At 33.0% G+C, this 27,776-nt stretch overlaps 3 protein-coding genes across 8 annotated transcripts; 1 reads left to right on the top strand and 2 right to left on the bottom strand.

Moving 5' to 3' along the window:
- Positions 1–45: 45 nt before the first annotated feature.
- Prp3 (pre-mRNA processing factor 3) lies at positions 46–8,483 on the top strand. Its single transcript, XM_074142670.1, has 11 exons — positions 46–488; positions 1,063–1,250; positions 1,355–1,570; positions 2,521–2,916; positions 3,468–3,628; positions 3,730–3,818; positions 4,555–4,697; positions 4,797–5,011; positions 5,346–5,492; positions 5,598–5,688; positions 7,836–8,483. Exons 1-11 carry the CDS (start codon positions 350–352, stop codon positions 7,983–7,985), a joined length of 1,935 nt encoding a protein of 644 aa, XP_073998771.1. The 5' UTR covers positions 46–349; the 3' UTR covers positions 7,986–8,483.
- LOC141461504 (galactosylceramide sulfotransferase-like) lies at positions 8,081–11,856 on the bottom strand. Of its 6 annotated transcripts, none has more exons than XR_012462953.1 (4): positions 11,204–11,333; positions 10,276–10,929; positions 8,692–10,148; positions 8,081–8,479 (listed from the first exon to the last, which is right to left on the bottom strand). XR_012462953.1 is itself a non-coding variant. In XM_074142678.1 (2 exons), exons 1-2 carry the CDS (start codon positions 11,850–11,852, stop codon positions 9,104–9,106), a joined length of 1,176 nt encoding a protein of 391 aa, XP_073998779.1. In that variant the 5' UTR covers positions 11,853–11,856; the 3' UTR covers positions 8,691–9,103. The 6 variants fall into 6 exon arrangements, 1 of the variants encoding a protein (XP_073998779.1); XR_012462952.1 differs by having other exon boundaries at positions 10,645–10,929; XR_012462951.1 differs by lacking the exons at positions 10,276–10,929; positions 11,204–11,333 and adding an exon at positions 11,722–11,856.
- On the bottom strand, positions 11,672–25,896 carry LOC141461502 (venom protease-like). Its single transcript, XM_074142677.1, has 8 exons — positions 25,768–25,896; positions 23,573–23,774; positions 21,044–21,301; positions 17,731–17,885; positions 17,262–17,380; positions 14,388–14,653; positions 14,121–14,293; positions 11,672–13,253 (listed from the first exon to the last, which is right to left on the bottom strand). The coding sequence occupies exons 2-8, from the start codon at positions 23,658–23,660 to the stop codon at positions 13,089–13,091; spliced, it is 1,224 nt and encodes a 407-aa protein (XP_073998778.1). The 5' UTR covers positions 23,661–23,774; positions 25,768–25,896; the 3' UTR covers positions 11,672–13,088.
- Positions 25,897–27,776: the final 1,880 nt, after the last annotated feature.

Below are 27,776 nucleotides of genomic sequence, written 5' to 3'. Positions count from 1 at the left end.
TATTTTTTAAAGTATAGTTCGCGAGACGGCAAACTGTAATTTATTAATTGTGAAATGAACGAATGGCTGCGGAGTAAATAAAATATTACGAGCCCTTGAGAAGACCGATGTTCAGATAGCGTACAATCGTAGCAAATTATTAAGAGAGTGCAGTTAGTTTTTTGTGTGTATGTTTAAATTAACTGGAAAAAATTTAGTTTTTGGACAGGATATAGTAAACTTCTTTTCTTCTAGTAAATTACCTCGAATCATTTAGAAATTTTATAGAAGTAAGGTTATGTTAGGTTTGTGAAGTTTGGAATCAACGTTTTACGAAGCTTTTCATTAAATAAGTGGGGAAACAAAAAACATGTCGAAAAAGGATGGAATGGATCTTAGATGGAAAGTAGATGATTTAATTGAAAAATTTCTAGGCTTTAGTGAGCCTGTTTTAGCTGCAACAGCGTTGAATTGTATATCCAATGGTTATGACAAGAAAAAAACTGCAGGTAAGCATTTATTTGAAAAAGTTTTCGTTACAGTTGCAAAGAAGGTGTGTTCACGTCGTGTAATTGATGAAAACAAACATTAATGCACAAAACTTATAAATTTCTTGAACGGTTTCACTTTTTTTCTGTGTGAAGTTCTTCCAAATGTTAAAGTTGACTCCACGTATTAAAAGTATTTTTTTTTCTTTCAGTTCTTTTGCGGTTTGTTTCGTTTGCTTTGCATCCTAGGTGGTTGAGGTTCGGGTTCAGATCTTTATTTAGGATCAGGCTTATTATTTTTCTTTGGGTTAGTTAGATATTTCCAGCGGGGCTTTTGAAAGACTCTTCTCCCTGAAGATCTGTATTAATCCCTTCCTCAGAATAAGAGAAGGGGTGTTACACCGCTGGTTTTTTTGACACAGTGCCTCACGTAGTCGAAATAAATAAAGACACGTTGTACAAGTTCTCGGCGTTTAAGATTCCCTGAACACACTTTTAAAATATAACGTATTTTTTTTTTAATTTAATTAAAAAAAATCTATGTACCTATGATTATACAAGTAATATTGTTGAGGTAGCTTTATTATTTCAACAGAGAAACTGGGTTCACTGCTGGATCAGGCAAAAGCTGAAAGGCTAGCGGAACGGGTGCTAACACTCGGCGGTGATGAACCAGAAAAACCAGCCAAGAAACGACACAGTACTGATATTCCTGATGAACAGAATCATAAAAAGTTTAAGTCGGAGAAAGATGGAAAGTCAGACGTACTATCTGCCAGTGAGGTATGTTTGGCATAATTTGGTTAAATTAATGTTAATATTCTATGTTTAGGAATGATTTACCGCCTATTTATTTGTATAATAATTTACTTCATCTTCTTTTTTAGATTAAAGACATGATGGCTAACGCCCAGAAGATGATAGAAGAAAGAAAGAGGTCATTAAACGCTATAAAAGGTAGCGTTCCTGCAACGACAACTCACACTCCCAGTACACAGTCTTTAAAATCTACTTCCAAAACTCTGCCACCGATTTTATCGCAGACTGTGTCAAATTTAAGACAGGCTTCTGATGATAAATCGAGAAAGATTGCAATGCTCCAGGTTATTATCAGAACTATATATGAAATTGTCCCCTTGTTTTATTGTTTTGGTTCTGATTCTTTCCCAACATTCTAACGCTGGTTAATGAAACGACGTAGTTGGAGGGTGAATCCAAATACTCGCATCAAATTTCTCCTTCTCAAGAATTTAAAAATTTCCCGACTGTTTCTGATATTAATGAAGTCAGATTTCTTCATAATGGCAAATATTTTTTTTTAAAACACTTAAGTGTGTTTGCGGAACAATCTAAGTGATGCTCATTTGCTGCATGAAAGAGTTGTTTGCGGAACAATCTAAGTGATGCTCATTTGCTGCATGAAAGAGTTCAAACTTTTTCTGGTTCCAAATACGCGTCACAACCTGATCGAAGTGATGTTTTTTTATGTCTTTCGATTCGCTGATCCTGTATTGCACTATCCAGGTCTCATGTCCTCAAGGATATCGTTCCTGCAAATTGAGAAAGTTTTAAAACGGCGCGTCATTCATTGCTGGTTGCAATAGTAACTTCCCTATTCACCTTAAGCGTTGGCGCAAGCTGCCAATCTATGCATTTAATGCGAATTTCTAATGTCCACCAATCTCGTACCTCCCGCTGTCCAATGTATCACTATTTTGTGAGTTCTTCGACTGCCAGTATGGTTCCTTATTTTTTTTAACGTTATTACTAACGAGGTTTTTTGCCCTCAAAATAAAGTATTTTTTTATTTTATAACTCACCTTTCTATAAACAAAAACGTCACACATTTTCGAATTTTTTTTTTATCTATTCTCTCCCATAAAAAATAAGAGATATGATCACTGACGAAGTCTTTCTCTTACTGCTATTTTCTAGGATCTAATTCACAAATTTATATCAAATTTCAAAAATTTAAAACCTACTTACTTTAATTAATAAACTGTTGCTTTAAACTTTATATTAATTATAATTATTAATATTTTGTTTTCCTTAGGCCCAAATAAAAAACAAATTGAGTAGCGGTGTTCTTGGTGGAGGAGGTGGAAATGCTTTGTTGGGTGTAGACGGTGTACCTGCAGGACTAGGTGCTATGAGCGGTAATGTGGACAAACCTACGCCACTGATATTGGACAGCGAAGGACGAACAGTGGACAGTACTGGACGAGAGGTTCAGCTGACTCATGTGGTGCCAACATTAAAAGCGAATATCCGTGCGAAGAAACGGGAAGAATTTAAAGCACAATTGCAAGAAAAGCCGGCCGATGAATCTAGTGAAGCCACATTTTTCGATCCACGTATTTCTCTTAAACCTAATGTAAGGAATAAGAAATCTTTGAAATTCCATGAGCCTGGTAAATTTCAGCAAATGGCCGATAGAATGAGAATGAAGGTAATGCATTTATTTATTATTTATTTATAATGTAGACTTAATTTAGGCACAAATCGATTACCTTTCCTCGCATCGATTCTTTGATTTCTGATTGTAAAATTCTCATACAAGTGTAAACTACACTTAACTTGATTCCAATTGTTGATGAACTGTGAGAGAGTCGTAAAAATGAATGTCAATGATGATTTCTTGAAGTACAGGCACCACCATTTAAAATTAAAAAAAAAAGTGCAGCAAATTCAAATTTGATGTCTGGTTTAGGCTCCAATAAAAGTACTTGCAATAAGCTGAATCGATTTTTCAGGTTTCTGATATTTTGTCGTAAACAGTTGGTACTACAACAAACTTAAAAAACTTATTGTAAGTATTTTGACAACTTTAATTTGAGACATTTTACGTGGAAAAATCGATTCAAGGCACTTTTGGTTGAGAGAGGTTGTGGCACTTCTAGTTTGAGCAGAAATTGTTAATATATTAGATATAAAAAGTTCCTAAATAAATTCCCCTCTCTAGAAGTATATATATATATATATATATATTTTTTTTTACAGGCACAATTACAAAAACTGCAGGGCGAAATTTCACAAATAGCAAAGCGAACTGGTATAACCTCTGCGACAAAACTTGCCCAAATAGCACCAAAAGTTGAACCTGGCGCTTCGGAAATACCAAAAATAGAATGGTGGGATTCAGTAATACTGATGAATAATAAGTAAGTATTGTTAACAAAACTTTAGCAATCGAATGAATACTTCTCTATTGATCGATTCCTGTTTTCCTGTTTGTGTAAAAAATGATTTAATTTTTATCTAGTTATGGCGAAGATGATGATGAACCTCCGGCCATTAAAGAAGATTCTATAACTCATCTTATTGAACATCCTATACAAATGAAGGCTCCAAGTGAGTATTATGAATAGTCAAATATTAAATCACGTTCTGTATTAGAGATAACTGTTAGATATGTTGGTATCATCGAGTTAGAATACTTGATGTTTGGCGTACCACGGATATTGGTGATAAATTTGGGCGAATTTTGACTGAATGAAGAGTCGTTCCTCCAATCTTAACAATCCTTCAGTCTTACATACCCAAACAACACCAAACGTCTATTATTCATTTCTGTTCTAACTCCAGCAACTTCAAAAAATGTATCTATGTATCTATCATCCTAAACCTAAAAAAATACGAAAATCCCCTGGTACCGTGTTTACAATTAGATTAAGTTATATTTTACATTTCATCCACTTAACACAATTCAATATTTAAAAAAAATTTATTTAAATATAAAATATATTTATATTTAAAGAAATGCACTCAAAAAAACAGGCTTTTATTTTATTTTAACAAAAAACAGCAAAGAAACTTAGGGTAATCTAACCTTTACTGTTTAGTAAATTAATATAACTATTACAATTTGAGCAATTTTGCGTTTTAATATTTATTACTAATTGCAAAATTTCAGCCTGAGTAAATGTATTATGTTTTGTTTTCTTATTTTAAGTAAAAAAGATTTTTCAGTTTGAAAATATCGATTTTTATTGTTACAATGTTTGCCATATTGCCATTGCAACTCTGGTAGGTTATGTTTAAAGGTTTTGATTTTATATGTAAATATCAATAAAACAATTTGTTTCAGCTATGCCTACCAAACCAGTATACATGCCGGTCTTCTTGACAGTTAAAGAACGGAAGAAATTACGAAGACAAAATAGAAGAGAAGCTTGGAAGGAAGAACAGGAAAAAATAAGGCTTGGTCTGGAACCGCCACCAGAACCTAAGGTTTGTAATCCTATTTTTAAAGTCATATAAATAAATCCTTTAAATAAAGTTGTGCGAAATATTTCATTCTGTTTAAAAATAAAATTATGTTTACAACAGTTGCGTATATCAAATTTGATGCGAGCCCTTGGCACTGAAGCCGTCCAAGATCCTACAAAAATGGAAGCACATGTGAAAGCACAAATGGCTAAACGTTTGAAAGCTCATGAGGATGCCAACGCGGCTAGAAAACTGACGGCCAGTCAACGATCTGAAAAAAGGAAGAGACGTTTAATGGAGGATACTACTTTTGGAGTGACTGTGTCTTTATATAGGTAAGGATTTTTGTAATATTTAAGAAAACTGTTTGCTGAAAATATGGCTTTGAAGGACTGATGAATTAATTGAATATTTGGCCTTTGAAACTGTGTATGTTTCAATATCGTTGATATTAAATAATAATAATAATATCTACCAAGCTCGCTTTTTTTTTTGGTTATATATGAGCCATCCACTGCACAACTCGATTAATTCCATAAAACAAAAAGTGGAAAAATGAGATGAAATAATGTACATTGGATTAGTATAAAAAAAAATTGTAAAATAAATGATTTCGTGCGAATGAATGAACCCAGATTTTTTCACATTTATCTTCTTTTCTGTCTTCAGAGTAAAGGATCTGAGTAATATGACGAAGAAGTTTAAGGTGGAAGTGAATTGTAAACAACTATTCATGACTGGTGCAGTCATCATGTATAAAGATTGTAATGTTGTCATTGTTGAGGGCGGACCAAAACAGACTAGCACCTATCAAAGGTATTTTTTTTTTATAAATTCTTTTCTTTTACATTTTATTTCTCTTCAACCCGACAAAATGTAATCATTCATTCTTAACATCGATGTTATTGTTACCGTTTCTAGATTAATGTTGCACAGAATTAAGTGGGAAGAAGATATGGTGAAGGATGCAGATGGTAAAGAGTCACCTAACAATTGTGTTCTAGTCTGGCAGGTTAGACTAAACGATATTTTTTTATTTATTACTGAAGTGTATAAACAAAAAACTGATGTGAAAATTTACGACTTTTTTTCATTTTTAACATAAATTTTCTTAAAATTGTGAATTTTAAAGCGTTACAATTAAAAACAATTAACCGAAATGATACATTACAGAGAAGAATTTCTCTATTCTCCCTTAGATCTACACTAAAAATAATTTACTCATTAAAAATTTCAAAAAAATTAAGTTATAAATCTAAGTGTATAATAATGTTTATCAAATAGTTTAGATAGCAAAAAATTTGAGCCATTTTCGTAAGATTTTTAGGAAATTGCAAGCTTATCCAGCTGTCTTTCCCGGAAGTGTTCTTAATCGAATTTAACCGGAAACATTTTTCAAATAAAAGTTTTAGATCCAGCTGAGTACGATCAATTTTCATTTTCACTTAGCATTTCTGCTATTTTTTTTCTATGACCTTGGATAAGTTTCTTTATTATTCGATCATTTGCATAATGTACGCGTGTTCTGAGTAAACAGTAAATACTTACCGACCTGCCTATGGCTGGAAACATAGTGGAGCGGCGAGCAAGGCGGCGATGATAGCTGCTTCAAATCAAAGAGAGCGACGAGCAGCGAGCAAAGAGTCGCATGCACATAGTGACGAGTTTAGTCGCGTTCTCCTTTTGACAAAACAAGATGGAGGAACTATTTTTATATGAAAATTCTTCGTTGAAACTTTGGTATTTGCAGCAGCTTAGTAGTAGGACTGCAGTGTACATGACATAAATAAGTCTAGAAATGAACTTGGTGAATTTCATCACTTGTACCATCAACTTCGGGAGCATCCTGGCAAGTTTCATGCGTATTTTCGAATGTCTTATCAACATTTGATTATATACTAGCCCAGTGTAACCCCATTAATCAAAATCAAATTTTATTGTTTTTGAATAATACAACTCACAACAAAAGTTAGGCACAATATAGAAAAATTAACTAAATACAAATCTGTGTAACCCCATTAATCCTAGCAGTTACTTTAAGGTTAGAAAAGAATAAATAAAAACAAAATAGAAATATATGCAGATAAAAAGAAATTAATCAATAAAAAAAAACAATAATTTTATTAAATCACTTTATTATTACTAATAATTATTAAATCAGTCGTAAATTAATGTTGTTCATCTGAAAAACTGGAGTAGTACGACGCTACAGAAGAAGGATTGGAGAAATCGTTCTGATCAGAAGTAGTAGGACGTGAAAATTTAATTTAATTTTGCCTAGTATTTAGATGAAAGTTAGCATTAAGGGATTGAGAACCAAATTAAATGTAGCAAAAATTACCTGAATTCTCCATTAACTACTAATTGTTAATTAATTTTAACGATTAATTATTAATTGTTAAAAACTATTGTAGCTTCGCAAATATTACGGTCCCACAGAGGTTTCTTTACACAAACTAAACCAATAAATGTATCAATATCCATAACCTTTGAAAAATAACCTTTACAAATTGAGCGCGATGAGAGCGAAGAAATCAAACATGTCATAACGCTTTGCTCTACTCTCTAGAGATAGCGATGCTCTATCTTCGCTTTGCTCGCCACTATGCGCGGTCCCGTTTGTTTACTTGTGTTTGATTTCGACGCTTTGCTCTTCGCTATCATCGCCGCTTTGCTCGCCGCTCCACTATGTTTCCAGCCTATCTTGACCAGCAGATTAAAAATAATGTTTATTTCAATTGATTTATTCATTAGTATGCGAAATAATAATTAATTCGGTGTAAATTTTAAACAATTGTAAAATATAAAATATTCATAACCTTAATTCAAACAGACGGCAGCATCTGTCTATAGTTTGTGGGTTTACAGCTATAACCATGGGGGAAGTTTCAAATACTTATCCATCCCCCGTATGTGTCATAGAAGAAGTGAATACACTTTCAACGTTTAATCTCTTTGATAAAACTGTGCTGCATTCTGCTTGAAGTTTTTTCTTTAAATTTTATTTTTTTAAACTACAACTTTCCATTATTCTGGAAACATTGGTCTCTATTCAAGGTTCCGTTATTGTGCACCATCTTTAATGTATATTTTAATTTTATTTAGTGAAAGAGAAATGTTATCTGTATTATAAATTTAATTTTTTTTTTTAATTTCTAGGGTATGAAACAGCAGAGAAACTTTGGTGAAATGAAATTTAAAATCTGTGCAACTGAAAAACTAGCACGTGAACAGTTAAGAAAACATGGCGTCGAACATTATTGGGATCTAGCGTACAGTGGTACTGTTTTAGAAAATGAGGAAAAATAAACACGTCAATAAAAATACAGAATACAAAAATAACAAAACTGGAATTTAGTAACTTTATTATTTTTTAAAACAATTAGTTCTTCTCACTTTTACAGTTAAATGTTCATTTTATTTTTATGAAAAATGTACAAATAATATCGTGCTAAATTAACAAACTTATTGTATAACAATTAAAACAACACAATACAAAGAAAAGTTTAAATTATTTTTTTGTACATAAAACAAATTTTAAAATTTAATACCTAAATTTGGAATAAAATACTATAATTTGATCTTTAGTAAATGTTGAATTTTTTTGATTTACGAGATGCATTTTTTTGTTAGAGAAATCATATGTATATTTGGGTATGATCACTTACACAAGCTCTTTCACTGCAATTCTCGAGGTATAATCTTTAAAATTATGAATTTTCGTAATTTATTAACATTATTCAGTTGGTAAAACTGTACAATACATAGAAATAACACCTGTGAGGTAAACTTCCACTTTCTTCCTAAGGCTGGAAACATAGTGGAGCGGCGGGCAAAGCGGCGATGATAGCGAAGAGCACAGCGGCAAAAACAAAAACTAGAAATAGATAGAGTTGCTCTATCTTCGCTTTGCTCGCCACTATGCGCGGTCCCATATGTTAACTTGTGTTTGATTTCGCCGCTTTGCTCTTCGCTATCATCGCCGCTTTGCTCGCCGCTCCACTATGTTTCCAGCCTAAAAGAAAGATCTATTCGCTTCCAAAAGTGCCCTTAGTTCGAATTTTCCTAGGAAATGATAGACTTGCAGATCTAGAGTACAGATCTTAACAGATCTAAATGTAAAGAAAAATTAAAAATGTCTTTAGATAATTTCGGTAGGTGGAACTCAATTTTGGAAATTGTGACAATCGAAACTTTTCTTACCAATTAGTAACAGAAAGTGTTGTTTGAATCAGCATTCTTTCAAGGTTGTCTTGGTATCAACAATTACGATTCTGTTAGCTTAGGAAGGTTTTAATCTTGAAAGCAATATGATTTTTACAATTTGGAGAAGTTAATTAAATCTATTTGAAGAATAAATTTTAGGATTGGAAACTCATTACGAGATTAAAACTCCTTAGATTCAACATCAATTTAGAGAATAATATCTAATCAGAATCTTTGTCTACAACTTCCAACAGTGCGTCTAACTTTTTTATAGTTTTAAAACGTTCTTTTTGATCGTTTCTGATTTCATCGGTGAAAGCCAGTTCCATTTTAGCTGAATAAACGCATGTCCAGTTCAGATTGTTTCTTAAATCATAATTCGTTGTTCCAGCATAACCTCTATTATTCATTTTATCCACACAATTTCTACGTAAATCTGAGTTAAGCTTCAACAATTCCATAACATCATGCTTAAGTTTTTCTTTACCATAATTAAGTATGGTTTTATGAAATTTTTTGGCAAAATAATCATATAATATAGTATCTATTGAATTTAATTCCATTAATTTACTACGTTCATCTTCAGTCAAAGATCTTCTATTTTCTGGCCGGGCATTCAGTTTTAAAGTGATCACATTGGATAGTGGCCAATTCATTAATCTTGCTAATAGCACCAAAGATGCTTCCATAAATTCAGAAATCATTACCAAGTCAAATTCTTTATCTAGATTAGCAATGAAATTCTCTATGCTTATTTCTGGCGCATAGCCTAAATCCCAGGCCATTTGATTTAATCCCAATCTCTTTAAATATCTATGTTTTAGGAGGGGCCATTTTGTTTTAGATGTCAACAATTCATGGAAAGAAACTCTAGTTATGCGTTCTAAATGATAAAAATTAAATAATGATTCATAAAGTGTAGCTGGATCTCTTAATATTGTTACAAATTTACAATCAGGTTTCATTACAGATCTCATGGCAGAATAATTGTATCGCGTATGATGGGTAAATATGTGATATTTTCTGCTTGGCGATGTGAGTTCTGTTGGTATTAAGGATGCTGCAAATGGTGTAGGATTTCCGATGTAATTACCACTTGAAGGAAGGACAAAATCTAATCCTTTTGAGTAACCAAATCGCATTAATATGTTCTGTACAGTTGTGCTGGCACATTTATGAGCTTTTAGAAACAATATACTGTCTCTTTCATTTTTAGTATTCATATAAACTATTGTCTGTAGTTGATGACCAAACTCCGGAAAGGATCTGGAAAAGAGATTGGAAACTGATCAAATTGAAAAAGATTATACGTTCTTACAGAGTATTTTTTTGAAATTGAAAGGAACACAGCAATAAGTATAGATAATAATAAATGCACTTTTTTTATACATACAATTGAAGATATTTTATACTCAAGCTCGCTTAGAGCTTTACTTCTAGTGATAGTGACCAATAAAAATCAAGTTAAGTGTAAATTATTATGTTTTTATAGATTCTGAAAGTTGGTTGTAATTCTGAAAGTTGTATGCACGCCGATCTTGTTGCAGTATACCTATGCTGTGAATGGTACTGTGTGTAGAAGACGTTTGTTAGGTTAGGCATGAATGGGAACTTCTTTGTGTTTTCAAACAAGTCCAAGAAGCCGTCACAGTGATTTAATTACTTTGTTTTAAGTGTTTGTTTTGTCAGTGCATAGCTAAGTTGTTATTCAAAGTGAGCTCTGAACAGTTTATATTATTAAAAAAGGTACATGTATACTTACTGAAGCCTCTAAAACATCGTATGTTTCATTAAACGGATTCTATTGTGATACCAAAACTAATATTGAAAATCTGGTATCAATAAACACGTCGATTTTTTCGAGGTTAATTTTTATATTTTCTTCGAACTCGGAATATTAAATCATTTTATTTATTTATTTATTTTTAATTTAATATGATTCACTTTGTGGAACCGTTTTTGCATTGAGCTGTCACTGTACAAGGAAGCTTTTCCATCCCATTCTGCCCTAACGAGAATTTGGCAATCAAATGTAGTAATTCCATGTCTGTAAAATAGTAAATACGAAAAATTCGTTGTAGGCAATTTCGAAAAAACTTATCGAATCGTGAAAAAAAAAAAATTAATACTTGTATTGGTAGAAATATTTTCCAGTTAAAATGTTTTAAATAAATGTATACCAACATGAATACAATGAGTAAACATAGTTAAAAGAAATTTTGTAGAGCTGTTTTTGAGAAAAAAATCTCAAAATGTGAATTGGTACTACTGAACTACTGCCATGTTATTGGTTGAGAAATTTCTATCGCTAAGTTACTTACTGAATGATTCTGCTATGTATATTTATTTATTTTTTCATCTAATTTAAACACGTTGGTATTGTTCAAACCCACAAAACTATTTCCTGTCTCACAGAGGTCACAAAGCGGATGTTTCCGGTATAGAAAAACACACACACGCAAAATTGACACGATCACTGTACTTCTTACTGGTAACAGTAAAAGAAAAGAAAATTTTGAGCTTTATGGAATTTTATTGATACACCATTGAAAGTATTGATATCTCAAAACGTCTTTTTTTTTTTCATAAAGTAGATGCCATCAATCTAGTATCACAAAATCTGATGAACGAAGTAAGCTATAAAAAAAAAAGGCATGGTCAACTGCCCTGAGTCTTGTGCTTTTAAAAGTATTGAGGACGAGATTTACAGAATAAAGAAGAACATTCAAGGGTAAACAGATGAATTTCTCACTTTTTTAAAATTTTTTGGAAGAGAGGTTACAATCATGGTTAATAGACAGCTATATTAATTACCTAATAATTATTACAATAATCCTACCTCATCTTGTAATGGTGCAATAATGAAACACAGAATAGAACTACACTAAAAAATACCAGCCATTTAATTATCCTGCTATTTAACATTTTTTGATTAGCTTTAGTTTTAAAATATCTTTTACATAAAAACATATTTACATCCAGTGTAACACCTCACTCTGTCATCACTCAGAAAATAATTCACGGGTTGTCACGTAGCTATGATGATGTTAATACACCTTACCTGACATAAAGATAAGATCATTGAGATATGTAAATCAAGAATAAAAGTACATCATTTTCGCCTTGGATAACAAACACATGGTCTTCAAAATAATAATTTTTACATTTAATTGCACCATTTACAAACTAAATTCGTTTAAACGCGCGCACTTACCTCATTTTATTACTCATATTTTCTTGAAACTAACGATTTGAGAGTACGTAGTCACTTTAAAGATTCTATTTCCGGAAAAAAAGTCATAAAAAAAAAACTTAGTGAAATGTCACTTCCGGTCAGAAAATTTTTCTTTAAATTAGTAATTTTTTTTACATATTTATTTTTACGCGATTTTTTTTTTTTTTTTTAATGAAGATTGTAGAACTATGTACTTACAGGCAATAAGTATTCTAAGTTTTAAGTAAATCTTAGCATTCATTTTCTAGAAAATCGATTATTTATTTAAGTGGGGTTCACAAAGAGGAATAAGTGGTCGTTTAAGTATATTATGCAGTGATTTGAGTATGAAGATTATCAGTCCATTGGACGTATGCCTGAACAAAACGTATTTTTTTTATCGAGTTTCCTAATTTTCTTCGTAATGTCCCATTATTTATTTTATTTTTTGAACTTGGTAAAACGTAGATTACGTCTTTGATTTCAAACGTTTCCTTAAAAAGATTTTAAGGGCCTTATTGGGGAGCCATGACGACATTCTTCCTTCTAGGGTAACATTTTCTTGTTGTGAAGATGTATAATATTTGAAGTCAATATCTTCTTAATTAAGGGGAGCACTGACACCAGATTTTGTTTATTTTTCATCTTCCGAGGGACAAGGAAATCATTTTCCGGAAAATACTTCCAAAACAGGAGGAAAAATTGTTTTTTTTTCTAATTCTAACCATCAGTATACTGTTTTATTCTAAATATTTTTTTCTTATTTCGATAAATAGTACACAATATAGTATAAAAATAAGGATAAAGTTAAATTACAAGTGGAAGTGTGATTAGAAACTATGATGGCGTGCATTAATTATGTTGTACAATAAATGAAGGTTAACAATAATGTATGGCGCAGAAAGAATACAATCTGCAGAGTATGTACTTATAGGAACTTGTCCAACAGTGTCCATATATCTGACCATTCCTTGGACTTCCTTGTGCTTCATTTATGGCCAAACTATGGACTCTATCCACGGAACGAAGTGCGATATTCTTGTGTAAACACCGGGCAAATCTTTAGCGCATTCCTCTCCAAACGATGTTATACCGAGTATAGAATACATACAATAAGGTTCTTCTAGTCTTTTTTGCAGCGGGCCACCAGAATCACCCTGGAAGAAAAAAGAAAAAGAAGATCAAGTTAGAGAAGGTCCAGGAAGTCATTAGCAGGGTCCGGAAGTTAGGCGAGAATCTCAGTAAGAAGGGAAGACAACTCAAACAGCATTTAGACTAACTGCACATTGAGATCATGGGTAACTTTTTTTAAATAAATACAATATTTTACTCGGGTTAGCTTGAAGTCGTTGCAGTTTACAATATTTTTAATTGTAAATTCAATTATTTTATATTAAAATTTCATTCCTGCAGAATTAACATTCAAATAATTTAAATTTAGTCCATTCTTGTATAACATGATTAAAAGTGTTTATTTTAAAATTGTATAGAACATTTTTAAATTAATTTGGAAGAGACAAATTTATAGTTTCTAAATGCTACCTATTTTTTAGATTATTTTAGGTTATGGCACTATTTCCTCAAACGATAGGTTGCATAAATAAAATGAGTGATTACTAACTAAAACATGCTCTCTACACAGGAGATAAAGGCACCAAGGTAGCCGAGCGGTTAGGGGCCCGAAAAGCTAAGATGTATTGCGGTACAGGGTTTTATTGCCGGTCTATGACTTGGATTTTCTTTAATAAAATGTTCATAAAAGGAATTTATAGTAAAGTATGCTTTATATCTTTAAATATTAGATATTTACAAAAAAAAAAAGAAAAGTGTTTATAAAATTAGATTTTATATTAACTAACGGCGACACATCAAAATATAATGCGAAAAAGGGGCCGTGCACCTAAAAAGTATAGAAATGACTGGGTTAAGAAGTTAGATCACGATGTGCATAGATTAGTGCATAGAATAAGGATTGGCATAGATTAGTTTTACTCATCACACTGCAAATACAAAATAAGACTCACTTGACAGGTATCTTTTCCTCTCTCCCAAGCACAGACCATGCTTTGCATAGAAATACCCTGCGGAGTTTTGGCTAGTAATCCCGGTTTCTGTGCCTTCTTGAAGAGGTTATCACATTCTCGGGAATCGTACAAATTTAGTACAACTCTAAGTAGATCTTGGGAAGAAGTTCCTCCTGGAATAATATCAATGTTTAAAAAAAACACATTTTAAATTATAATTATTTAAAGAAACATAAAATGAAAGGAATATCTAAATATTCTTCATACTCCATTTTGTATGTCCCCAACCGGACGCTATAGCTTTGCCATCGTACTGGTTAGTCTCAGTGTTCAGACAGATTGGCCGGATGAAAGCATTGAACTGGATATCACGCTCCAGTTTGTAAAGAGAAATATCATTGTATCCACGACCTGGCTGATAATCTGGATGGTTAATTCTCTTCACGATGCGCACAGTCACAGGATCGGTAAACTCTTCATCTTCGTCGGACAAGACTTTCAGATCGCCTAATGTTGCCCATTTAGCTAATCCACTGTGGAATACAAATCACTTCTAATAAACTATTTCATCCTTGGCATACATAATGCAACGTGTTCCTCTCAAAATATATTTAGGTCACGGCGTATGTTCTTCGTAGAAGAAAATAACCTCTTCCTTCTAATAAATCACATCAGGAAATATACTTTTTTCTGCAACAATGTAGGAATGTTCTCATTACTCAATTAAAATCAGCTGCGTAATGCCCAACTTCCCACACTAGTGGGAAAAAATTCCCATTAGTGTCACTTTCCTTACTAGTGACTGGAAAAACATTATTGTGCTTCCTTGATATAGAAATAGAAATAGAAATAGAAATAGAAAAGAAATTTATTATTCTGGGACAATTGTCCCCTAAGAATAAATACAGGAACAAATAGAGGCCTTAACAGTTTGGCCTGTGATTATACAGAAATTAAATAAATAAATTAGTGTTTACAAAAGTGAAAATATAATAAGTGAAAATGAAAGTAAAAATAAAATAATAAAACAGCAGAAATTAAGGAAATAAATTAAAACAATTAGAATTTCGGAGGAAGCTGAATAGAAAGGAGATAACTGAATAGACGGGATTTAAAGATGGATAGGGTAGGAGCATGGCGGACAGATGAAGGCAAGGAGTTCCAGAGAGAGGTAGCACGTATGAGGAAGGACTTGTCAAAGGATGAGGTACGGTGAGAGGGAATATAGAGATCAGATGAGCGAGATCTAGTGTTACGGGAATGGATGGAGGATTTAAACTTAAGGAGTTGAAAAATATAGGAAGGCCTTTGAGACTGGATGACTTGATAAAGGAAAGAAGCCAAAAAATATTGGCGGCGATAGACAGGAAAAAGCCACTTCAACTCATCGTAGCAGTGCGAAATGCGAGAGTCTCTGGAAATGCTGAAAATAAATCTTATGAAGCAGTTCATGAGGCGCTTAAGCTTAGCTTCAATATCACCAGATAGACCGCCATACACTAAACAACCATAGTCGAAATGGGGGAATATAAGAGAGGAAACTAGGAGTTGCCGGGTCTTAATTGGAAAAAGGTGACGGGAACTATTAAACTGCTTAAGGATATGGATGGAATGACGAGAGATTTGGGAAACATGGTTTTTCCAGGATAGGTTTTGATCGAAAGTGATACCAAGGTTTTTCACAGAGGAACAATATTTTATTGGTGTATTGTAAAGGAAAAGATTAGGAAGAGGAGCCAATGATTTAAGGAGTGGGTTGGAGCCAATAACTATAGCTTTGGTCTTTTCTACATTCAGGGTAAGCTTATTGTTCGTGGCCCATGCTGAGATGTTATTGAGGTCTTCTTGAAGTTTAAATACAGCTTCAAACAAATCCGACGGGGAAAAGGATATGTAAATCTGAAAATCATCAGCATAGAGGTGATACTGGGAATGAGAGATGGAAAGAGGAAGGTCATTGATGTAAATTGAGAAGAGGGTGGGAGATAGGGAAGAACCTTGAGGTACACCGCGTGACAAAGGAAGAAGTGAAGAAGGATTACTATCGGGAGTGACAACGAATTGGGAACGATTAGACAGGAAGGATTGGAACCAACGGAGGGTGCTATTGGAAAAAGAGAGGGATTGTAGTTTAGATAGCAGGATATGATGGTCAACGGTATCAAAGGCTTTGGAGAAGTCTAGGAGTATAAGGATGGTAAGTTTTTGGTCGTCAATAGCCGTCTGCAAGTCATGGGTAATTTTCAAGAGTGCAGAATGAGTGGAATAAGAAGGACGAAAGCCAGATTGGAGTGGATTAAGGAGATTGTTTTGTTCGAGGTAATTAGAAAGCTGGGATTGCACTAAACGTTCAAAGGGTTTGGAGAAATTTGATAAAATAGAGATGGGACGAAAATCAATAGGAGAGGTGGGATTTGAGATTTTATTTAGAGGACGGACTAGGGCTGTTTTCCAGCAGGATGGGAAAATAGAATTCTGAAGGGAGAAATTATAAATATGGTAAAGGTATAAGATATAAGAAGTTTTGTTATTAAATATTTTCTGTAAAACTTTAATAAGCTTATTTAACGTAACTAAATAATTAAAAAACGAATATTAAAAAATAAAATAAAAATTGAAAGGAATATAGAAATAAAAATAATACTTTAATAAATAATTAGATATTTTTAATTATAACAGTTAAAAAGGTTATAGTGTTACCTTATAGAAATTTAAAATGGATTCTAGTGATTCCTGTTTAGTTTTTTTTTTTTAGTTAATAACCCTAATGGTTGCAGAAAAAATATAATATTTAACTCGAGTGTAAAGTATTTTCCTCACACTCGGCAATTTGCACTAGCACTCGCCTCGCTTCGCTCGCTCGTGCGTGCAAACCCTGCCTCGGAGTGAGGAAAAGTACTACTTTCCACACTTGTTAAATAAATAACTATTACAGCTCATGTGAACGGGAAAAAATGGAATAAGCAAAGAGGGTGATGTAAGTGAACGTCTTTCCGTTTCCGCAATTTTCTTCCAAGTTTGGAATTTCAGCGAATAATTTTACCCTCGTCAACAATATATAAGTGAAAAGACATGCATTGAATAATGAATTATAAATCTTCAATTTTATATTTGTAAACTACGCCAATACTTCTTAGTTACCTCCTTGTCGCCGTACAATGTGCTGCACTAACGATCCATCTCTCGCTGATCAAACTGCCTCCACACTGCCAATGTATTAACGCATTCTCATCGTCCTTTTCACTATGTCCAATTAAAGCCTATAAATAAATAACTATTTAGAATATTGTTGCAAGTTACAAGGCATTATTTATACATGCATATGTACGTAATACAACTACCAACTTCTTCACATTTGCTGTTTGGATCTCTTAATAACTTCTACTTTTCAAAGTGTCCGCCAAAAAGTATAGTATAAGATAACCTGACTTATTGAAACCTTACCTTCCAACTCTCAGAAATAATTTGTTTTCATTCCTTTTTTTTAAAAAAAGAAGTTTAACTTTTCTCTCCAAGGTTAACTTTAATGAATTTCTAAGAAGTAGAAAAATTAATGGCTAAAAGAAATCTCATATAATGGAAACATGCAGGGTGAAACAGAGAAACCAACCATATGTGGAAATTCTTTGGGGCGGGCGACTTCACCACCAACAATAAGTGGTGTCTCTCGTATACCACAGTTGTCTCGCTTCACTTTGGTCGCACCGGGTAGTAAAATTTGTGGCTCTTCATAGCTGTACACAGATTCAGAATATTTTGCACACACTGGAAAATAATGTATTTTTTGTTATTTTTAAAAACCTAATAGAATGATTGGTTTTTAAGCATAAATTCATGCAGTTTTATTTTAGGATTCTTTTTTTCATTTAGTTGGTATCAATAAATATTGTCTAACTAGATCTAATTAAGTTCTGTGACTTTCGATGTTGTTTTTTTGCTTTTTCAGGTACGGAAATTTGTTATTCTTCAAGGGTAAAACGTAGATTACTAAACGATATGAAAGGTTTCGTAAGATTGGATAGAGCTGCTAAAGTATGGAGCTTGTGGTCAATGAAAGGGAAACAAAATGTATTCAAGCTGGAAGCCTAGCTGAAGTATCAAAAAGTGACGGTGGGATAATAATAATAATATTGCGGTCAGCGTACTGGACTCCCACGCGGAGGTCCCGGGTTCGAATCCAGCTGCTGACCCTTAGATTTTCTCTTCCTAGGAGCTTCTTACAGCTCACTGTCCCGTGATGGACAGTGTTGTCTGTAACAAGAGAACACTGTCTGGAGGCCGGCAGTGCACTGAAAAAAGCTCCGGGCGCCAATAACCTTAGATGTTGACGCGCCTTAAATCATTAAAAAAAAAATAATAATAAGTTTGAGAGAGTGATCATATTTACCCAGTTGGAATCCCTTATCTCCTGAAGTAATGATACATTATTTGAGATTAATACGAGATTCTGACAAATAAATGCTCCTTTGGGACTTCTTCGCCATAATTAAAGAAGGTTATTGTCCCAAAGGTTACAACAATTAACTCGGAAAAAAAAAACATTCTCCATTAAAATGCTCAAATTGCTGCTCAGGATTATCCTTCTTTAAGTTCAGATTTATTAAACAGAAATTTGTCTCTAATCCAAAATTCAAGAGTTTAGCGAATTAATATCTTTCTTTGTTCTAAATTTGAATATAATACAGGTTTCGTGACCGTAAATTATTAAACTAAGGATTCAAGATTGGCGAGGAATCGGTCAAATAAAAAACAAACTCGTCTTCTTGCCAACGTTTCGACAAATATATTGTCCTCTTCAGGGCCTGGCTATGCGGGTTGGTTGAGTTACAGAAACTGATGAGTTGTTTCTATTTGACCGATTCCTCGCCAATCTTGAATCCTTAGTTTCTTTGTTCCATTCAGATTTTGATCGAAAATGGGTTTAAATAAAGATATATCTCATTTTATGATCGAGATAAAAAAATTAAACGTTGTTACCTAGAAGTGGAGATACAGTATTTTTAATTCTTCTATCGATCGCAATTTTTTGTGTGTTTTCTTTTTTTATATATATTCTCAAATTTTACGCGCAATATCTTACGATCAACTATTTCCAGTGGCCCCTATATCAAAACACTTCAAATAAGATTGCTTTATAATTAGACAAAACCAGGCTGTATTGTTATAGCGTCTAGGAGATTTGCCAATAAGTTCAGAATAATATTAAGAATTAATATTGTACAAGAATTGACAGGAAACAATTCGAATAAATTTATGATTACTTCCAGAGGTGCACTTTTAGTGGTTGTATTGTAATTGTGCTGATCTTTTAAATTGATTATGCAAGGTCATGAAAAAACTTTGAACTCTTTCATCACTAGATGATGCCTTTAATTTTTTTTAAAGATAAATAACCCAAACAAAATGAAATAATCATCATAATCGTTCGCTTTCTGTTAGTTTTATAATGATCTCTCATGATAAACGAGGTTAGTAGTCAAGATGTTGTACATTCTTTCCACTTCTAATTAGGTCAAACAGATAGGAGATTCAAATCTTGTATTATATTTTTGCATTAATTTTTTTTGCGCAACTCTATTAATTTAAATTGCATTTACATTTAATTACATTTACAATACGATTGAAGTCTTGAGTAACAAGAAATCAATAATAATAATAAAATAAAAGTAGAATAAATGATAAAAAAACTGATGGTTACAAATATCTTTATGAAACGGAAATCCAGATCGCTAGGAATGTAAGATGTATTGGTAATTATGTGATTGTTTCATTCAACACATTTTCTTGAGATAAAACGCTCTTCAAACGATACATTTACGATCGAACGAGACGGCGAATGACCCTGGTGCTCGCAATGTGCGAGCGGGCCAAGAATAAAAACAGCACTAAGTAGCTACGAACAGGTAATACTGACTTTTGTTTACAAAATTAAAAATCAGGCATCAATCTTCACCTTTTCAAGAAGGTAAAATTTATTTCATCTTCAGAAAAAACTAGGCGAAACTCTAAAAGAGCGGGATTGGATCTTCTCTGACAGATGTTAATGCTTTTAGTTAAATGGTTTCCTTTTAACAAGAACAAATTTCGGACGAACAAATTAAAAACAGAACACTGCTTTGAAATCAATTTTGGAAAGAGAGGCGTGCGATTCCAGTGTATGTTCAGTGTTACCAACTAAAATGTAAGTAAATTCCCAATTTGAAGAAAATCAGGCGACCAAAAGTTTCGCTTTAATGAATAGATTTCTCCAGTTTTTATCGCTTCTTTTTGCATTTATTTTCTGTAAACTCTGTTTACCACTATAAATATGTAGTTCTACCACTTAATTTTAAACATTTTGCAGGAAAATGAAGGCAGTGACGACCAGCTTTTTTTCAAAAGTACGATATACAACAGTGAAGCAAGTGGACATTTATAATGCTAAAGTTAACTACTGTTTTAGTAAAAAAAAACAAGTTCACAAAAATTAAATTACGTAAATAGTGGTAAAGGAAAGTCTGGTGAGTATTTATAATATATATTCTTCATATTAACAGAGGTGTTGCGTGCTGCAAATTCCCGGTCAATTTAGGTTATACGACGAGGTAACCAGGTAATTTATTGGCACTATGGTGAAAGGCAATGTCAAAAAAAAATCTAGGTAATTAAGAACGCCTATAAAACATCGCAGTAAAATTCATTTTTTCCTTATTCTTCTCCCTTCCACAAGTAGAAAGAACTATTACGACAGCTCTTCGTGGATAGGAAATAGATGAAATTATGCTCGATAGTTCACGATAGCTGCCGAGTTCACTCGATCTCCATGTTCGAAGGTCACAGGAAAGAAAAAAGAATTTAACCTAATATACGTGCAAGTGATTCCGCAACTTAATTTTTGTTATCAGCTGAAAAAATATTACCTGAAGTAAAAACTGAAAACTTACTTTGTCTACTTTTCTCGCCCGGGGCGGCTCTCTTTTTGATCACATGCTTCTTCTTAGAGCTAGTAGCCTCATCCTTCATCAGTAGAGGCTTCTTGCTGTTGGTCGGTTTTCTCTGTGCTTTACTGCAACACACCAGCTGCGATTGACGCAGACCGCAAATATCTGGTTCTATGCCTTTTTTAACTGCTTCCGCTACTATAGGACATTTCTTTACATTCTGACATGTCCGATGAGTTCTCTTAATGTCGCATTCGTCACCTAATTAACATAAAATCAAATTATAAAAAAGTTTTTTTTCTTCTTGTGAAAAGAGGATTTAAGTATGTTTATGTAAGTTGTCTGTATGTTTGTTTATATACACACATATCGAGTGTGATCAGAAAACTGAAGCAAATAAAATCGCAAAAAGATATCGTTCGATATTTGATTCGATAATAAGCATGAACACTCAACGTAAAAACAAAAAAAATCAGTGTGAAAACTCACATAACGTTTTCTTACCCATAATCTCAAGATTTTAACTAATTAATTTTTGTTTTAACTTCCAATTAAATAATCACAAGCATTTTCACTAAATGCCATGGAGAATATATCGAATAGAGAACTTTATTCTTATAATCAATGTCAGCAAGCTTGTGAGAAGGGGTGAGACACAGAAAATAATAGAATATTTATTTAATATCCTCAGAATTGATTCTCATCTGAACAAATTAGAATACTTAAACATTTAAGAACACTAATTGTGCTATTCTGAATATTACAAAATAGAATAGGTAATTAAAAATAAATTAGCAAAAATAGAAAATAAAGTTTAACAATTAAAAGGACCTAGAAATGAACAAATTAAAAATACAAAACTAATTTAAAACAATAAAATAAACTTTGTAGGCAATACAATAATCAATTATGGAATGTACAATGTAGAGATTTCCTAATTTGACGGTGATGGTCGGGAATTCCAAAATATACTGCCAGTTAAAGTAAAGAACCTTTGATAATCAGTGATGCGTATTGGGGGTATAACGAGGTTAATCAAGGCAGTAGTTTACTAATAGTAGATTTGAGAATGAGTAAGCAAGTTAAGGATACAGAGAGAGGAATCACAATTTAGGAGACTTAAAACTTATAATTCCGATAACTGAAAACAGAAGATCTACACGATCTCTTAAGTGTTCAAATCTAGTCGGATTTTACCCTTAGATTTTCTCTTTGCAAGCAGCTTCTTTTCTTAAAAAAAGAAAAAGAGACGTTTTTGCATTGATACTGCGGACAGTGTATTTTCCAGGTTGGTTCAGGTAGCTGACAAACTGGAGGTTATTGCGCGGTCCTTTGCAGCACTCGACAAGGTCTTTGTAGATCTTAACTGCTGCGGCATACACGAACAAACTACTAATAACTTGATTATTGAAGAAGGTGTGACCTATCCGTGCTAATGAATTTGAAAAGGTTACGGAGTTTTCTTACCGAACTCGTACGACTTTATCAATAACATTTCTGCTGAGATACTGCACAAAATATGAGCTATTAGTAGATTTATTATGATTTTTTTTTTTAAGAATCTAAAAGACCCTGTCTATCTCTCTGCAAACACTGCTCTGCCCAATCCTTATTTTTGCCGGAAGACTGGGCAATATCAAAATAAAAAGATGAAAAAGATCTGTTGTTTCAGATTTTTGTGACAGTGAATTCATTCAAGTAAAAGAGAAGTAATGTTTGTAATGTAAAAGAACAGGGAGCCGCAATAGATGTCAATCACCAGGTTAGATTGACGTGAGCTGGGCAGACCACTTGGTCAAGTACGAGTAGAAATAGAACTCAATAGAGGTATTGGAAATGGTTCTCCATGGAAACTGAAGAGCCGCTGGTCAAACGTTCAGGTGGGCACTAGTTGTTGTAGCTAAAACGATGTCCGCTACGAGTTAGGAAATGGAAAACAGCTGAAAAGAATAGAGCGCAATAGTAACAGCTCATTGACGAATCGAAGACTCACCGTAGGTTTTAGCAACAGTAGGTTAGGCAGCTTCTTCGGTGGTGGACATTGTTGTCTGTTATACTTCAACACGTAAGTTATCATTTTTGGTTGGTTAGCCGAATGTTTTTCAATATATAAAGTCCATGCTTTGATTGCGTCTTATTATTACACAAGTGTTAGATCCGTGCTTTCTTTATCTTATTACTAAGAGGAATACTTATAGTTTCATTTCCCTGCGTAATCTCCCAGTTATACACATACGGAAAATCGTCGGGATAAGTTTCTAGAAGTTATATACTCAAAAAATCTATAAAGTCTGTAAGCAGTACTGATTATTAGATTTAATCAGGGTTTTACTTTTTAGAAGGAGATTTATTAGTTATTTAACAGAGTAATCTGCGATTTATACATTTTGGGAGGGGGCGATATGAATTTCCAATGATAACTCAATAACGAAACTTTGACGACCCCTTACTTAAGAACAACAAGAGAAATTAATATTAAAATGTAAAAGAATTAGAAATATATAATTATCTATTAGTACAATTTACAATTACCTTCTTCATACTGCAAAAACGAAGCTGAAGTAAATTTATAGGACAGTACAAGCAGTACAATACACAGTTGATGTACTTTTGAATTCATATTTTAACCGATATTAAATCGAAAAATTAATAACAAAAAGCGAATCTCTCAGAATTACGAAGTTAAGCAGCCATCATTCTTAATGATACTGGCCCTGGTCTTCTGACTGAATACTAGTGATGGGCTATTAGAGCGGACTCGTTCCACTGGAACGAGTCCGATGGTGGAACGAGTTGATTCAAATCCCTATTTTAAAAAAAAGTGATTCCGCCCCGCCCCAAAAAATTGAGGCAAATTAAAATGAAAATAATTAATACTGTAGTCGTTTACACTAAAATAAAACTCACTTAAGGCTACTATGTAGAAGTTCACTGACACATTCCAACTTGTAAGAGGAATCCACACCAAAATACAAAATCTGGCGAGCTTAAATACTGATGCTTGAAGAATAAAATAAGTTCCAAGGTTTTTTTAGAATATCGATTCTAAAATAATATTCATTTTATTATTTTGTTAATTTCTAAACAAAAGTAGGGGTCGATCTAAGACAGGGAGTCGAAGGAAAAATAATTTCGTACCCAATATAGCGAACCTTGCAAAGAAACACCAGGCACACCCATCTCGTTAATTAAAAAGCAATGCTGTAGTTACTTTACTTATTATTTAATATTTTATTTTACATATAGAAAATGCTGTGTGCTTAATCTTTAACTTAGCGGCTGGACGCTCTTTCTCTTATCTTCATTGGCGAAAGTTAAATCGTGTACATGTTATTACGACGATCAAAGTAATACTGAGCTAAAAAATAGTATTACCTAACTGGTTTACTTACTGCTGTATCCCTCCCACTCTATCACCTACTTCACAAACATTCGTCGATTGGAAATGGGTTGTAGTTTAATATTCGTTTCATTTGAAAACAAAAAACATTATAACGCTTTCTCAAGATGTTTTTAATTTTTAAAAATTTGTTTTTGTCCATTACTCTTATAATATACGAAGAATTTCGAATAAAATATAATATACAAACACAGAATGATCTAGAGTGCAGGTGGAGTCAGTCGGCGTTGTCATGGTGATGGAACCGTTTAACGACTCCGGCCCAACACCAGCAATTTCATTGGTTAAATCCACTGGAATTGGTGGAGTCAAATCCGGAGTGATTTAAATCCTTTTGAAACCGGACTCGTTCCATTTTTTCGTTCACTGAATCTAGCCAATAGAAAATGCTGGAGCTGGAACCGGAGTCGTTAAACGGTTCCATCACCATGACAACGCCGACTGACTCCACCTGCATTCTAGATCATTTGTGTTTGTATATTATATTTTATTTAAAATTCTTCGTATTTTACAAGAGTAATGGACAAAAACAAATTTTTAAAACTTAAAAACATCTTGAGAAAGCGTTATAATGTTTTTTGTTTTCAAATGAAACAAATATTTAACTAAAACCTACTTCCAATCGACGAATGTTTGTGAAATAGGTGATAGAGTGGGAGGGATACAGCAGTAAGTAAAGCAGTTAGGTAATACTATTTTTTAGCTCAGTATTACTTTGATCGTCGTCATGACATGTACACGATTTAACTTTCGCCAATGAAGATAAGAGAAAGAGCGTCCAGCCGCTAAGTTAAAGATTTGGCACACAGCTTTTTCTTTTTGTAAAATAATAAGATATTTTAAAAGCTTGATATTAATTCATAGTAAATAAATATTTCTTTCTTTATGAGTAATTATCATTTTGTTTGAAGGGTTATAATTTTTTTTTATGGGAATAATTTCCTACCCATTTGCGTTTTTCTTCTTGAATCAAGTTAACTCCGGTGGTCAAGCTAGATAACGACAAAACTGCAGTTGCTTTAATTTTTATATTTGACTAGCCTATTTTTGTTAATATTTGGTTACGTTGTTAATTTTATATTTATCAGATCAATTGGGAATTAGGGAACTACTTAATGTGTGTTAAAGAAATATAGTTTTGTTATTAACTGGAAAAGCTAACTTTTAATTATTTATTTAATTACAATGCGTGACATTTGTACAAATGCATAGGGTAAGTACAGACTGGAATCAGTGAACGAGTTGTTGGAATCGATTCCAACCCTGGAACTGATTCAAATCCAACGACTCCAAACGCGGACTCGTTCTGCCCATCACTACTGAATACGTCCAGACTTGAATGTCGCGGAGACTGTGTAATATGCTTACAGCGCTCCACAACCTGACTCTTGCAACTTACGAGGTCAACTAGCCCGCCGATATATTGCAGAACCTGTTCCCCTTCATAACTTCTATTTCCTTGAATTTCCAAAGATGTAGTTTAAATATGATTTTTCTAACAACTTGTGCGCGTATGTGTACTTTATGCATCATTTAATTCAAATTTAAATTGTTACCAGGAAATTGCATTATATAATCCTTCTGCTAAATCATTAAAATTAGATTTACTGTTGCATGGCATGAAATGGCAAATATTTTCATGTAAAGGGAAGATGTGGTTAAATATTGTTCTAGCTTGCAAAGATTATGCCCAGCAAATCTATCTTATAATCAGTCAAGGAGTCGAAGTGCTCTCACCGGGGATAATCCGGTCAGAAATGAGGGTTGTCTGGGACATTTTCCGTTTGCTCATCTTTCAAATTTTTTTTTTTCTTTCTTTAATGGGATCATTAATTTCTCAGCTGTCGATCTACCCAGCGCTTCGGACATTGGGCGCATTCAGCTAACAAGAGCGCTACGGAACTATCCGCTGAATGGCGCACTTTTAGCATCGCTCTCACATGTTGTGGCAGCGGACGCCATCTTATGGAGCGGAAATTTTCTATGCTCCTTCGACGGAGCGGTGATCGCTACTAGCAAAGTACGTGTATTTATAAAAACAATTTTGAAATTTTTCCAATTTTTTTTGGTAATTAAACGCAACTCTCCCAAAATAAAGCCAAGGAGTTGGTGATGTTCAGAAAGGCAGTTTACAAGTTTTCTTGTAATATTTTGCCAAAAGGTTTCATTTTTTTGGTTCTTAACTTTATCTTATGGAATATTGATGTGATAAGGGTTCTGTGGCTGTATTTCAACTGAATCTCGAATACAGTGAAGATGTATAAAACTGCCAGCTGACTTTGAAGTTTCATAGAGTTTCTATTACGTAATGTGCGACAAGAAAGATGCAAGTGATTTCAAAAACAGAAATGTTTTTTTTTTTTTTCATAAGATCAACTTTTATTACACTAATATCTCTTTGGTGGCCCCACCAACGCTACTAATCTGTACTGATGGTATTCTATTGTTAGGTTTCTCACCCAAATTACATGTATACCCACTTCCGCTCCGTTGCAAGGTTTTTTTTGGCGTGATTCATTTTCTTTTTAATTAACACCATAGATTTTCCTCAATGAAAAGAACAAAAGGAAGGAAAGAATTTGTAATAAAGTAAAACTGGATTAATAATATTCTTACGTAAAAGCTATTGTGGAAGTTTCTGAATTAATTTAATATTTATATGCAATTACATTATTATTTAAATTTAGAAATATTTATCGCATAAAGTAATTAACTATATACCCTAACTACTATAATACAGAGTCATACCAGAATGGATCAGTGAATCATTTGCATATTGTCAAAGTCAGCGTTTCCTAACCTTATTTTCGGCTCGCGTAACCACTTGGTGTAGTACATCATGCTAAATTCTACCACTTCGTAAAAATGATTGTATTTCGAGCAAATTTGTGTATTCCGAGTGTGTCATTTTATTATTATTATCTTTATTTGTATAGAGATACAAATGTATCTGCTACAAAGGAGTTCCAAGTTCATGTTCACTTTATATACTGTAAGATTTTAGTTTCAAAACTTTTTTTAAATGCGTACATATTTTTCTCTTCAAAATTATTATTTATTTTACAAAGTTCTTCTTTAGGATTACTATATTTGTGCCCAAATCTTCTAAATTATGTAATTTCTTTTAAGCATTTCAACTTCCTGTAAGTACCAATTAAATGTAATGTTGCTTGAATAGAGCTTACTCATTACAATCAGTCTCATAGTAATCATTTAAGTTGTGTCACATGATAATTCTATTAAATTTTCTAGATCTTTTATTGATGTAGCTTTTCCTAAATTTTCTTTATAGAAAAGGGGTTTGAAATCCAATTATCATTTGTGTTTTCTGGTTTT

Source organism: Rhodnius prolixus, unplaced genomic scaffold (assembly GCF_049639745.1).
Source record: "Rhodnius prolixus isolate KJV_2025 unplaced genomic scaffold, Rpr scaffold_6, whole genome shotgun sequence".
In the NCBI taxonomy this organism is placed as follows: Eukaryota; Metazoa; Arthropoda; class Insecta; order Hemiptera; family Reduviidae; genus Rhodnius; species Rhodnius prolixus.
This window is presented reverse-complemented; position numbering and strand designations above follow the sequence as displayed.

Bases quoted from the DNA above. Each gene is read 5' to 3' on its own strand.
- Prp3 (XM_074142670.1), top strand. From the start codon at position 350: ATGTCGAAAAAGGATGGAATGGATCTTAGATGGAAAGTAGATGATTTA. The intron at 1,251-1,354 runs GTATGTTTGGCA...CTTCTTTTTTAG, and splicing joins ACGTACTATCTGCCAGTGAG to ATTAAAGACATGATGGCTAA. The intron at 5,493-5,597 runs GTATTTTTTTTT...TACCGTTTCTAG, and splicing joins CAGACTAGCACCTATCAAAG to ATTAATGTTGCACAGAATTA.
- LOC141461504 (XM_074142678.1), bottom strand. From the start codon at position 11,852: ATGTTTTTATGTAAAAGATATTTTAAAACTAAAGCTAATCAAAAAATG. The intron at 10,149-11,721 runs GTAGGATTATTG...TCTCTTTTCCAG, and splicing joins TTGCACCATTACAAGATGAG to ATCCTTTCCGGAGTTTGGTC.
- LOC141461502 (XM_074142677.1), bottom strand. From the start codon at position 23,660: ATGAATTCAAAAGTACATCAACTGTGTATTGTACTGCTTGTACTGTCC. The intron at 17,886-21,043 runs GTAAGTTTTCAG...ATTATTTTCCAG, and splicing joins GGGCGAGAAAAGTAGACAAA to TGTGTGCAAAATATTCTGAA. The intron at 14,294-14,387 runs GTATGAAGAATA...ATATTATTCCAG, and splicing joins TTGGGGACATACAAAATGGA to GAGGAACTTCTTCCCAAGAT.